This window comes from Euprymna scolopes, chromosome 7 (assembly GCF_053919585.1).
Source record: "Euprymna scolopes isolate OS-2025 chromosome 7, ASM5391958v1, whole genome shotgun sequence".
Classification (NCBI taxonomy): Eukaryota; Metazoa; Mollusca; class Cephalopoda; order Sepiida; family Sepiolidae; genus Euprymna; species Euprymna scolopes.
In genome coordinates this window covers 105,265,078-105,280,061 of record NC_136488.1, presented here as the reverse complement: position 1 = coordinate 105,280,061, position 14,984 = coordinate 105,265,078, and the positions used below count along the sequence as shown (strand labels likewise).

The 14,984-nt window shown below is 19.0% G+C and overlaps 1 protein-coding gene across 4 annotated transcripts in view; it reads left to right on the top strand.

The window, feature by feature from the left end:
• LOC145279874 (RCC1-like G exchanging factor-like protein) overlaps positions 1-14,984 on the top strand; it is an 81,734-nt gene that overhangs the window by 47,788 nt on the left and 18,962 nt on the right. For all 4 annotated transcript variants that reach the window (XM_080131333.1, XM_080131331.1, XM_080131334.1 and 1 more), the window contains exon 12: positions 6,946-7,031. In XM_080131333.1, coding sequence (XP_079987459.1) covers positions 6,946-7,031 — 86 coding nt within the window. The remainder of the gene's footprint in view (positions 1-6,945; positions 7,032-14,984) is intronic.

Here is a 14,984-nt window from a genome sequence, read left to right as displayed (position 1 = left end):
TCATCTTAATAATAATGTGAAATCTTCATCTAAAAAATAATGTGAAATCTTCATTTTAATAATAATTTTAAATCTTCATTTTAATAATAATGTGAATTTTTGATCTTAATAATAATGTGAAATCTTCATCTAAAAAATAATGTGAAATCTTCATTTTAATAATAATGTGAAATCTTAATTTTAAAAATAATGTGAAATCGTCATTTTAATAATAATGTTAAATCTTCATCTAAAAAATAATGTGAAATCTTAATTTTAAAAATAATGTGAAATCTTAATTTTAAAAATAATGTGAAATCTTCATCTAAAAAATAATGTGAAATCTTAATCTAAAAAATAATGTGAAATCTTAATTTTAAAAATAATGTGAAATCTTAATTTTAAAAATAATGTGAAATCTTCATTTTAAAAATAATGTGAAATCTTAATTTTAAAAATAATGTGAAATCTTCATCTAAAAAATAATGTGAAATCTTAATTTTAAAAATAATGTGAAATCTTCATCTAAAAAATAATGTGAAATCTTCATAAAAAAAATAATGTGAAATCTTCATTTTAATAATAATGTGAAATCTTCATTTTAATAATAATGTGAAATCGTCATTTTGATAATAATGTGAAATCGTCATTTTAATAATAATGTGAAATCGTCATTTTTTAAAAATAATGTGAAATCGTCATTTTAATAATAATGTGAAATCCTCATTTTAATAATAATGTGAAATCTTCATTTTAATAATAATGTGAAATCTTAATTTTAAAAATAATGTGAAATCGTCATTTTAATAATAATGTGAAATCCTCATTTTAATAATAATGTGAAATCTTCATTTTAAGAATAATGTGAAATCTTAATTTTAAGAATAATGTGAAATCTTAATTTTAAAAATAATGTGAAATCTTAATTTTAAAAATAATGTGAAATCTTAATTTTAAAAATAATGTGAAATCTTCATCTAAAAAATAATGTGAAATCTTAATTTTAAAAATAATGTGAAATCTTAATTTTAAAAATAATGTGAAATCTTAATTTTAAAAATAATGTGAAATCTTAATTTTAAGAATAATGTGAAATCTTCATCTAAAAAATAATGTGAAATCTTAATTTTAAAAATAATGTGAAATCTTCATCTAAAAAATAATGTGAAATCTTAATTTTTAAAATAATGTGAAATCTTAATTTTAAAAATAATGTGAAATCTTAATTTTAAAAATAATGTGAAATCTTAATTTTAAAAATAATGTGAAATCTTAATTTTAAAAATAATGTGAAATCTTAATTTTAAGAATAATGTGAAATCTTCATCTAAAAAATAATGTGAAATCTTAATTTTAAAAATAATGTGAAATCTTCATCTAAAAAATAATGTGAAATCTTCATTTTAAAAATAATGTGAAATCTTCATCTAAAAAATAATGTGAAATCTTAATTTTAAAAATAATGTGAAATCTTAATTTTAAAAATAATGTGAAATCTTAATTTTAACAATAATGTGAAATCTTCATAAAAAAAATAATGTGAAATCTTCATTTTAATAATAATGTGAAATCTTCATTTTAATAATAATGTGAAATCGTCATTTTAATAATAATGTGAAATCGTCATTTTTTAAAAATAATGTGAAATCGTCATTTTAATAATAATGTGAAATCCTCATTTTAATAATAATGTGAAATCTTCATTTTAATAATAATGTGAAATCTTAATTTTAAAAATAATGTGAAATCGTCATTTTAATAATAATGTGAAATCTTCATTTTAATAATAATGGGAAATCGTCATTTTAATAATAATGTGAAATCTTCATTTTAATAATAATTTGAAATCTTCACTTTAATAATAATGTGAAATCTTCATCTAAAAAATAATGTGAAATCTTCATTTTAATAATAATGTGAAATCTTCATTTTAAAAATAATGTGAAATCGTCATTTTAAAAATAATGTGAAATCTTCATCTAAAAAATAATGTGAAATCTTCATTTTAATAATAATGTGAAATCTTCATTTTAATAATAATGTGAAATCTTAATTTTAATAATAATGGTAAATCGTCATTTTAATAATAATGTGAAATCTTCATTTTAATAATAATGTGAAATCGTCATTTTAAAAATAATGTGAAATCTTCATCTTAATAATAATGTGAAATCTTCATCTTAATAATAATGTGAAATCTTCATTTTAATAATAATGTGAAATCTTCATCTTAATAATAATGTGAAATCGTCATTTTAATAATAATGTGAAATCTTCATCTTAATAATAATGTGAAATCTTCATTTTAATAATAATGCGAAATCTTTATCTTAATAATAATTTGAAATCGTCATTTTAAAAATAATGTGAAATCTTCATCTTAATAATAATGTGAAATCTTCATCTTAATAATAATGTGAAATCTTCATTTTAAAAATAATGTGAAATCTTCATCTTAAAAATAATGTGAAATCGTCATTTTAATAATAATGTGAAATCTTCACTTTAATAATAATGTGAAATCTTCATTTTAAAAATAATGTGAAATCTTAATTTTAAAAATAATGTGAAATCTTCATTTTAAAAATAATGTGAAATCTTCATTTTAATAATAATGTGAAATCTTCACTTTAATAATAATGTGAAATCTTCATTTTAATAATAATTTTAAATCTTCATCTTAATAATAATGTTAAATCTTCATCTTAATAATAATGTGAAATCTTCATCTAAAAAATAATGTGAAATCTTCATTTTAATAATAATTTTAAATCTTCATTTTAATAATAATGTGAATTTTTGATCTTAATAATAATGTGAAATCTTCATCTAAAAAATAATGTGAAATCTTCATTTTAATAATAATGTGAAATCTTAATTTTAAAAATAATGTGAAATCGTCATTTTAATAATAATGTTAAATCTTCATCTAAAAAATAATGTGAAATCTTAATTTTAAAAATAATGTGAAATCTTAATTTTAAAAATAATGTGAAATCTTCATCTAAAAAATAATGTGAAATCTTAATCTAAAAAATAATGTGAAATCTTAATTTTAAAAATAATGTGAAATCTTAATTTTAAAAATAATGTGAAATCTTCATTTTAAAAATAATGTGAAATCTTAATTTTAAAAATAATGTGAAATCTTCATCTAAAAAATAATGTGAAATCTTAATTTTAAAAATAATGTGAAATCTTCATCTAAAAAATAATGTGAAATCTTCATAAAAAAAATAATGTGAAATCTTCATTTTAATAATAATGTGAAATCTTCATTTTAATAATAATGTGAAATCGTCATTTTGATAATAATGTGAAATCGTCATTTTAATAATAATGTGAAATCGTCATTTTTTAAAAATAATGTGAAATCGTCATTTTATTAATAATGTGAAATCCTCATTTTAATAATAATGTGAAATCTTCATTTTAATAATAATGTGAAATCTTAATTTTAAAAATAATGTGAAATCGTCATTTTAATAATAATGTGAAATCTTCATTTTAATAATAATGGGAAATCGTCATTTTAATAATAATGTGAAATCTTCATTTTAATAATAATTTGAAATCTTCACTTTAATAATAATGTGAAATCTTCATCTAAAAAATAATGTGAAATCTTCATTTTAATAATAATGTGAAATCTTCATTTTAAAAATAATGTGAAATCGTCATTTTAAAAATAATGTGAAATCTTCATCTAAAAAATAATGTGAAATCTTCATTTTAATAATAATGTGAAATCTTCATTTTAATAATAATGTGAAATCTTAATTTTAATAATAATGTGAAATCGTCATTTTAATAATAATGTGAAATCTTCATTTTAATAATAATGTGAAATCGTCATTTTAAAAATAATGTGAAATCTTCATCTTAATAATAATGTGAAATCTTCATCTTAATAATAATGTGAAATCTTCATTTTAATAATAATGTGAAATCTTCATCTTAATAATAATGTGAAATCGTCATTTTAATAATAATGTGAAATCTTCATCTTAATAATAATGTGAAATCGTCATTTTAATAATAATGTGAAATCTTCATTTTAATAATAATGTGAAATCTTCATCTTAATAATAATGTGAAATCTTCATTTTAATAATAATGCGAAATCTTTATCTTAATAATAATGTGAAATCGTCATTTTAAAAATAATGTGAAATCTTCATCTTAATAATAATGTGAAATCTTCATCTTAATAATAATGTGAAATCTTCATTTTAAAAATAATGTGAAATCTTCATCTTAAAAATAATGTGAAATCGTCATTTTAATAATAATGTGAAATCTTCACTTTAATAATAATGTGAAATCTTCATTTTAAAAATAATGTGAAATCTTAATTTTAAAAATAATGTGAAATCTTCATTTTAAAAATAATGTGAAATCTTCATTTTAATAATAATGTGAAATCTTCACTTTAATAATAATGTGAAATCTTCATTTTAATAATAATTTTAAATCTTCATCTTAATAATAATGTTAAATCTTCATCTTAATAATAATGTGAAATCTTCATCTAAAAAATAATGTGAAATCTTCATTTTAATAATAATTTTAAATCTTCATTTTAATAATAATGTGAAATTTTGATCTTAATAATAATGTGAAATCTTCATCTAAAAAATAATGTGAAATCTTCATTTTAATAATAATGTGAAATCTTAATTTTAAAAATAATGTGAAATCGTCATTTTAATAATAATGTTAAATCTTCATCTAAAAAATAATGTGAAATCTTAATTTTAAAAATAATGTGAAATCTTAATTTTAATAATAATGTGAAATCTTAATTTTAAAAATAATGTGAAATCTTCATCTAAAAAATAATGTGAAATCTTCATCTAAAAAATAATGTGAAATCTTAATTTTAAAAATAATGTGAAATCTTAATTTTAAAAATAATGTGAAATCTTCATTTTAAAAATAATGTGAAATCTTAATTTTAAAAATAATGTGAAATCTTCATCTAAAAAATAATGTGAAATCTTAATTTTAATAATAATGTGAAATCTTCATCTAAAAAATAATGTGAAATCTTCATAAAAAAAATAATGTGAAATCTTCATTTTAATAATAATGTGAAATCTTCATTTTAATAATAATGTGAAATCGTCATTTTGATAATAATGTGAAATCGTCATTTTAATAATAATGTGAAATCGTCATTTTTTAAAAATAATGTGAAATCGTCATTTTAATAATAATGTGAAATCCTCATTTTAATAATAATGTGAAATCTTCATTTTAATAATAATGTGAAATCTTAATTTTAAAAATAATGTGAAATCGTCATTTTAATAATAATGTGAAATCTTCATTTTAATAATAATGGGAAATCGTCATTTTAATAATAATGTGAAATCTTCATTTTAATAATAATTTGAAATCTTTACTTTAATAATAATGTGAAATCTTCATCTAAAAAATAATGTGAAATCTTCATTTTAATAATAATGTGAAATCTTCATTTTAAAAATAATGTGAAATCGTCATTTTAAAAATAATGTGAAATCTTCATCTAAAAAATAATGTGAAATCTTCATTTTAATAATAATGTGAAATCTTCATTTTAATAATAATGTGAAATCTTAATTTTAATAATAATGTGAAATCGTCATTTTAATAATAATGTGAAATCTTCATTTTAATAATAATGTGAAATCGTCATTTTAAAAATAATGTGAAATCTTCATCTTAATAATAATGTGAAATCTTCATCTTAATAATAATGTGAAATCTTCATTTTAATAATAATGTGAAATCTTCATCTTAATAATAATGTGAAATCGTCATTTTAATAATAATGTGAAATCTTCATCTTAATAATAATGTGAAATCGTCATTTTAATAATAATGGTAAATCTTCATTTTAATAATAATGTGAAATCTTCATCTTAATAATAATGTGAAATCTTCATTTTAATAATAATGCGAAATCTTTATCTTAATAATAATGTGAAATCGTCATTTTAAAAATAATGTGAAATCTTCATCTTAATAATAATGTGAAATCTTCATCTTAATAATAATGTGAAATCTTCATTTTAAAAATAATGTGAAATCTTCATCTTAAAAATAATGTGAAATCGTCATTTTAATAATAATGTGAAATCTTCACTTTAATAATAATGTGAAATCTTCATTTTAAAAATAATGTGAAATCTTAATTTTAAAAATAATGTGAAATCTTCATTTTAAAAATAATGTGAAATCTTCATTTTAATAATAATGTGAAATCTTCACTTTAATAATAATGTGAAATCTTCATTTTAATAATAATTTTAAATCTTCATCTTAATAATAATGTTAAATCTTCATCTTAATAATAATGTGAAATCTTCATCTAAAAAATAATGTGAAATCTTCATTTTAATAATAATTTTAAATCTTCATTTTAATAATAATGTGAAATTTTGATCTTAATAATAATGTGAAATCTTCATAAAAAAAAAATGTTAAATCTTCATTTTAATAATAATTTTAAATCTTCATCTTAATAATAATGTGAAATCTTCATTTTAATAATAATTTTAAATCTTCATTTTAATAATAATGTGAAATCTTCATTTTAATAATAATGTGAAATCTTCATTTTAATAATAATGTGATTTTAATGTGTTGTCATGAAACTTGATTGATGCATTTGATTGATGAATCTTCAAATGTTGAAAAATATTCAATGTTAATAATCAACACACAGCAACACATGTTTCATCTAATGGCATGTGAGGAAGGACAGAATGTACATGGTTGAAATGTCATAAAAATTTATAAAAAAATTTGTTAAATGTATAAATGAAAAAAACAAACAATTATGAATAAATATAATTTGGCAATTGACAAAAACAAAACAATATTAAAAATGTATTTCAAAATATTTTTTTTTAATTGTTTATGAAAAAAAAAAGCTTTTGGAAAAAAAACTAACTGATTCTGTTGCTTATTTTTCAGATCGTGGTGATTTGTACATGTGGGGTAAAAATAAATTCGGAAATTTAGGCTTTGCTAACAAAAAAGATCAGTTCTTCCCGTGGCGGGTAAGTAATATCATTTCCATGGTTTTATATCGGAATTTAAATCCTTCAATTATAAACATTTTCTAGAATCAAAATGATGTAGTGAGTTTTTATCATAATCGAATAAAGATTCTAGACATAAGGTATAGTAACATTATATCTTGATGGGACATAAAAATGATGAAATACTTTTGTTCAGGAAATTAATTTCTATCTTGCGGCTTGAACATTTAGTGAGTGATAATAAAAGCTTGAACATTTAGTGAGTAATAATAAAAGCTTGAATATTTAATGAGTAATAATAAAAGCTTGAATATTTAATGAGTAATAATAAAAGCTTGAACATTTAGTGAGTAATAATAAAAGCTTGAACATTTAATGAGTAATAATAAAAGCTTGAATATTTAATAATAAATAATAAAAGCTTGAATATTTAATGAGTAATGAACAAAGCTTGAACATTTAATGAGTAATAATAAAAGCTTGAACATTTAATGAGTAATAATAAAAGCTTGAACATTTAATGAGTAATAATAAAAGCTTGAATATTTAATAATAAATAATAAAAGCTTGAATATTTAATGAGTAATAAACAAAGCTTGAATATTTAATAATAAATAATAAAAGCTTGAATATTTAATAATAAATAATAAAAGCTTGAATATTTAATGAGTAATAATAAAAGCTTGAATATTTAATAATAAATAATAAAAGCTTGAATATTTAATGAGTAATAAACAAAGCTTGAATATTTAATAATAAATAATAAAAGCTTGAACATTTAATGAGTAATAATAAAAGCTTGAACATTTAATGAGTAATAATAAAAGCTTGAATATTTAATAATAAATAATAAAAGCTTGAATATTTAATGAGTAATGAACAAAGCTTGAACATTTAATGAGTTATAATAAAAGCTTGAACATTTAATGAGTAATAATAAAAGCTTGAACATTTAATGAGTAATAATAAAAGCTTGAATATTTAATAATAATAATAAAAGCTTGAATATTTAATGAGTAATAAACAAAGCTTGAATATTTAATAATAAATAATAAAAGCTTGAATATTTAATAATAAATAATAAAAGCTTGAATATTTAATGAGTAATAATAAAAGCTTGAATATTTAATAATAAATAATAAAAGCTTGAATATTTAATGAGTAATAAACAAAGCTTGAATATTTAATAATAAATAATAAAAGCTTGAACATTTAATGAGTAATAATAAAAGCTTGAACATTTAATGAGTAATAATAACAGCTTGAATATTTAATAATAAATAATAAAAGCTTGAACATTTAATGAGTAATAAACAAAGCTTGAATATTTAATGAGTAATAATAAAAGCTTGAACATTTAATGAGTAATAATAAAAGCTTGAACATTTAATGAGTAATAAACAAAGCTTGAATATTTAATGAGTAATAATAACAGCTTGAATATTTAATGAGTAATAATAAAAGCTTGAACATTTAATGAGTAATAATAAAAGCTTCAACATTTAATGAGTAATAATAAAAGCTTGAATATTTAATGAGTAATAATAAAAGTTTGAATATTTAATGAGTAATAATAAAAGCTTGAACATTTAATGAGTAATAATAAAAGCTTGAACATTTTATGAGTAATAAACAAAGCTTGAACATTCAATGAGTAATAATAAAAGCTTGAATATTTAATAAGAAATAAACAAAGCTTGAATATTTAATGAGTAATAACAAAAGCTTAAATATTTAATGAGTAATAATAAAAGCTTGATTATTTAATGAGTAATAATAAAAGCTTGAACATTTAATGAGTAATAATAAAAGCTTGAACATTTAATGAGTAATAATAAAAGCTTGAACATTTAATGAGTAATAATAAAAGCTTGAATATTTAATGAGTAATGAACAAAGCTTGAACATTTAATGAGTAATAATAAAAGCTTGAACATTTAATGAGTAATAATAAAAGCTTGAACATTTAATGAGTAATAAACAAAGCTTGAATATTTAATGAGTAATGAACAAAGCTTGAACATTTAATGAGTAATAATAAAAGCTTGAACATTTTATGAGTAATAATAAAAGCTTGAATATTTAATGAGTAATAATAAAAGCGTGAATATTTAATGAGTAATAATAAAAGCTTGAATATTTAATGAGTAATAATAAAAGCTTGAATATTTAATGAGTAATAATAAAAGCGTGAATATTTAATGAGTAATAATAAAAGCTTGAATATTTAATGAGTAATAATAAAAGCTTGAATATTTAATGAGTAATAATAAAAGCTTGAACATTTAATGAGTAATAATAAAAGCTTGAACATTTTATGAGTAATAAACAAAGCTTGAACATTCAATGAGTAATAATAAAAGCTTGAATATTTAATAAGAAATAAACAAAGCTTGAATATTTAATGAGTAATAACAAAAGCTTAAATATTTAATGAGTAATAATAAAAGCTTGAACATTTAATGAGTAATAATAAAAGCTTGAATATTTTATGAGTAATAATAAAAGCTTGAATATTTAATGAGTAATGAACAAAGCTTGAACATTTAATGAGTAATAATAAAAGCTTGAACATTTAATGAGTAATAATAAAAGCTTGAACATTTAATGAGTAATAATAAAAGCTTGAACATTTAATGAGTAATAATAAAAGCTTGAATATTTAATAATAAATAATAAAAGCTTGAATATTTAATGAGTAATAAACAAAGCTTGAATATTTAATGAGTAATAATAAAAGCTTGAACATTTAATGAGTAATAATAAAAGCTTGAACATTTAATGAGTAATAAACAAAGCTTGAATATTTAATGAGTAATAATAACAGCTTGAATATTTAATGAGTAATAATAAAAGCTTGAACATTTAATGAGTAATAATAAAAGCTTCAACATTTAATGAGTAATAATAAAAGCTTGAATATTTAATGAGTAATAATAAAAGCTTGAATATTTAATGAGTAATAATAAAAGCTTGAACATTTAATGAGTAATAATAAAAGCTTGAACATTTTATGAGTAATAAACAAAGCTTGAACATTCAATGAGTAATAATAAAAGCTTGAATATTTAATAAGAAATAAACAAAGCTTGAATATTTAATGAGTAATAACAAAAGCTTAAATATTTAATGAGTAATAATAAAAGCTTGATTATTTAATGAGTAATAATAAAAGCTTGAACATTTAATGAGTAATAATAAAAGCTTGAACATTTAATGAGTAATAATAAAAGCTTGAACATTTAATGAGTAATAATAAAAGCTTGAATATTTAATGAGTAATAATAAAAGCTTGAATATTTAATGAGTAATAATAAAAGCTTGAATATTTAATGAGTAATAATAGAAGCTTGAATATTTAATGAGTAATAATAAAAGCTTGAACATTTAATGAGTAATAATAGAAGCTTGAACATTTAATGAGTAATAATAAAAGCTTGAACATTTAATGAGTAATAAACAAAGCTTGAATATTTAATGAGTAATGAACAAAGCTTGAACATTTAATGAGTAATAATAAAAGCTTGAACATTTAATGAGTAATAATAAAAGCTTGAACATTTTATGAGTAATAATAAAAGCTTGAATATTTAATGAGTAATAATAAAAGCGTGAATATTTAATGAGTAATAATAAAAGCTTGAATATTTAATGAGTAATAATAAAAGCTTGAATATTTAATGAGTAATAATAAAAGCGTGAATATTTAATGAGTAATAATAAAAGCTTGAATATTTAATGAGTAATAATAAAAGCTTGAATATTTAATGAGTAATAATAAAAGCTTGAACATTTAATGAGTAATATTAAAAGCTTGAACATTTTATGAGTAATAAACAAAGCTTGAACATTCAATGAGTAATAATAAAAGCTTGAATATTTAATAAGAAATAAACAAAGCTTGAATATTTAATGAGTAATAACAAAAGCTTAACTATTTAATGAGTAATAATAAAAGCTTGATTTTTTAATGAGTAATAATAAAAGCTTGAACATTCAATGAGTAATAATAAAAGCTTGAACACTTAATGAGTAATAATAAAAGCTTGAACATTTAATGAGTTATAATAAAAGCTTGAATATTTAATGAGTAATAATAACAGCTTGAATATTTAATGAGTAATAAACAAAGCTTGAATATTTAATGAGTAATAATAAAAGCTTGAACATTTAATGAGTAATAATAAAAGCTTGAATATTTTATGAGTAATAATAAAAGCTTGAATATTTAATGAGTAATGAACAAAGCTTGAACATCTAATGAGTAATAATAAAAGCTTGAACATTTAATGAGTAATAATAAAAGCTTGAACATTTAATGAGTAATAATAAAAGCTTGAACATTTAATGAGTAATAATAAAAGCTTGAACATTTAATGAGTAATAATAAAAGCTTGAATATTTAATGAGTAATAATAAAAGCTTGAACATTCAATGAGTAATAATAAAAGCTTGAACATTTAATGAGTAATAAACAAAGCTTGAATATTTAATGAGTAATAATAACAGCTTGAATATTTAATGAGTAATAATAAAAGCTTGAACATTTAATGAGTAATAATAAAAGCTTCAACATTTAATGAGTAATAATAAAAGCTTGAATATTTAATGAGTAATAATAAAAGCTTGAATATTTAATGAGTAATAATAAAAGCTTGAACATTTAATGAGTAATAATAAAAGCTTGAACATTTAATGAGTAATAAACAAAGCTTGAACATTTAATGAGTAATAATAAAAGCTTGAACATTTAATGAGTAATAATAAAAGCTTGAACATTTAATGAGTAATAATAAAAGCTTGAATATTTAATAATAAATAATAAAAGCTTGAACATTTAATGAGTAATAATAAAAGCTTGAACATTTAATGAGTAATAATAAAAGCTTGAACATTTAATGAGTTATAATAAAAGCTTGAATATTTAATAATAAATAATAAAAGCTTGAATATTTAATGAGTAATAAACAAAGCTTGAATATTTAATAATAAATAATAAAAGCTTGAACATTTAATGAGTAATAATAAAAGCTTGAACATTTAATGAGTAATAATAAAAGCTTGAATATTTAATAATAAATAATAAAAGCTTGAATATTTAATGAGTAATAAACAAAGCTTGAATATTTAATGAGTAATAATAAAAGCTTGAATATTTAATGAGTAATAATAAAAGCTTGAACATTTAATGAGTAATAATAAAAGCTTGAACATTTAATGAGTTATAATAAAAGCTTGAATATTTAATGAGTAATAATAACAGCTTGAATATTTAATGAGTAATAAACAAAGCTTGAATATTTAATGAGTAATAATAAAAGCTTGAACATTTAATTAGTAATAATAAAAGCTTGAATATTTTATGAGTAATAATAAAAGCTTGAATATTTAATGAGTAATGAACAAAGCTTGAACATTTAATGAGTAATAATAAAAGCTTGAACATTTAATGAGTAATAATAACAGCTTGAATATTTAATGAGTAATAATAAAAGCTTGAACATTTAATGAGTAATAATAAAAGCTTGAACATTTTATGAGTAATAATAAAAGCTTGAATATTTAATGAGTAATAATAAAAGCTTGAACATTCAATGAGTAATAATAAAAACTTGAACATTTAATGAGTAATAAACAAAGCTTGAATATTTAATGAGTAATAATAACAGCTTGAATATTTAATGAGTAATAATAAAAGCTTGAACATTTAATGAGTAATAACAAAAGCTTCAACATTTAATGAGTAATAATAAAAGCTTGAATATTTAATGAGTAATAATAAAAGCTTGAATATTTAATGAGTAATAATAAAAGCTTGAACATTTAATGAGTAATAATAAAAGCTTGAACATTTAATGAGTAATAATAAAAGCTTGAACATTTAATGAGTAATAATAAAAGCTTGAACATTTAATGAGTAATAATAAAAGCTTGAACATTTTATGAGTAATAATAAAAGCTTGAATATTTAATGAGTAATAATAAAAGCTTGAACATTCAATGAGTAATAATAAAAGCTTGAACATTTAATGAGTAATAAACAAAGCTTGAATATTTAATGAGTAATAATAACAGCTTGAATATTTAATGAGTAATAATAAAAGCTTGAACATTTAATGAGTAATAATAAAAGCTTCAACATTTAATGAGTAATAATAAAAGCTTGAATATTTAATGAGTAATAATAAAAGCTTGAATATTTAATGAGTAATAATAAAAGCTTGAACATTTAATGAGTAATAATAAAAGCTTGAACATTTTATGAGTAATAAACAAAGCTTGAACATTCAATGAGTAATAATAAAAGCTTGAATATTTAATAAGAAATAAACAAAGCTTGAATATTTAATGAGTAATAACAAAAGCTTAAATATTTAATGAGTAATAATAAAAGCTTGATTATTTAATGAGTAATAATAAAAGCTTGAACATTTAATGAGTAATAATAAAAGCTTGAACATTTAATGAGTAATAATAAAAGCTTGAACATTTAATGAGTAATAATAAAAGCTTGAACATTTAATGAGTAATAATAAAAGCTTGAATATTTTATGAGTAATGAACAAAGCTTGAACATTTAATGAGTAATAATAAATGCTTGAACATTTAATGAGTAATAATAAAAGCTTGAACATTTTATGAGTAATAATTAAAGCTTGAATATTTAATGAGTTATAATAAAAGCGTGAATATTTAATGAGTAATAATAAAAGCTTGAATATTTAATGAGTAATAATAAAAGCTTGAATATTTAATGAGTAATAATAAAAGCGTGAATATTTAATGAGTAATAATAAAAGCTTGAATATTTAATGAGTAATAATAAAAGCTTGAATATTTAATGAGTAATAATAAAAGCTTGAACATTTAATGAGTAATAATAAAAGCTTGAACATTTTATGAGTAATAAACAAAGCTTGAACATTCAATGAGTAATAATAAAAGCTTGAATATTTAATAAGAAATAAACAAAGCTTGAATATTTAATGAGTAATAACAAAAGCTTAAATATTTAATGAGTAATAATAAAAGCTTGATTATTTAATGAGTAATAATAAAAGCTTGAACATTCAATGAGTAATAATAAAAGCTTGAACACTTAATGAGTAATAATAAAAGCTTGAACATTTAATGAGTGATAATAAAAGCTTGAATATTTAATGAGTAATAATAAAAGCTTGAATATTTAATGAGTAATAATAAAAGCTTGAACATTTAATGAATAATAATAAAACCTTGAACATTTAATGAGTAATAATAAAAGCTTGAATATTTAATGAGTAATAATAAAAGCTTGAACATTTAATGAGTAATAATAAAAGCTTGAACATTTAATGAGTAATAATAAAAGCTTGAATATTCAATGAGTAATAATAAAAGCTTGAATATTTAATGAGTAATAATAAAAGCTTGAACACTTAATGAGTAATAATAAAAGCTTGAACATTCAATGAGTAATAATAAAAGCTTGAACACTTAATGAGTAATAATAAAAGTTTGAACATTTAATAAGTAATAATAAAACTCTCCAATCTCAGCTACAGGATATGCCTTCAATAAGTTTCCAGTCTTTTTTGTACACGCATTTAAAATTGTTGTAGATTCTTGAAAATTCACTATGTTATTGCTATACATCTTATGAGATGACTGACTAATTTTTATGATTTCAAGTTCAAATGAACAGCTACAGAAGGAATTGGAATATACCCTACTAATGCCTGATTATAACAGTTGGTGAATTTAAAAACTGCAATCTGAACATGATGATACTTTCGAAGAACAATATGCAATAAAATTCTGTTTAAACTTGAAAATAAAATAACACAGAAACATATGAGATGCTTCAGACTGCTTTTGGACAATCTTGCATGAATCGAGCATCAGTTTTTGAGTGGCATAAGAGATTCAAGGAAGGTAGGGAGTCTGTGAAGGATGACAAAAGCTAAGGGAGGAGTAAGGAAGTCAGAATAC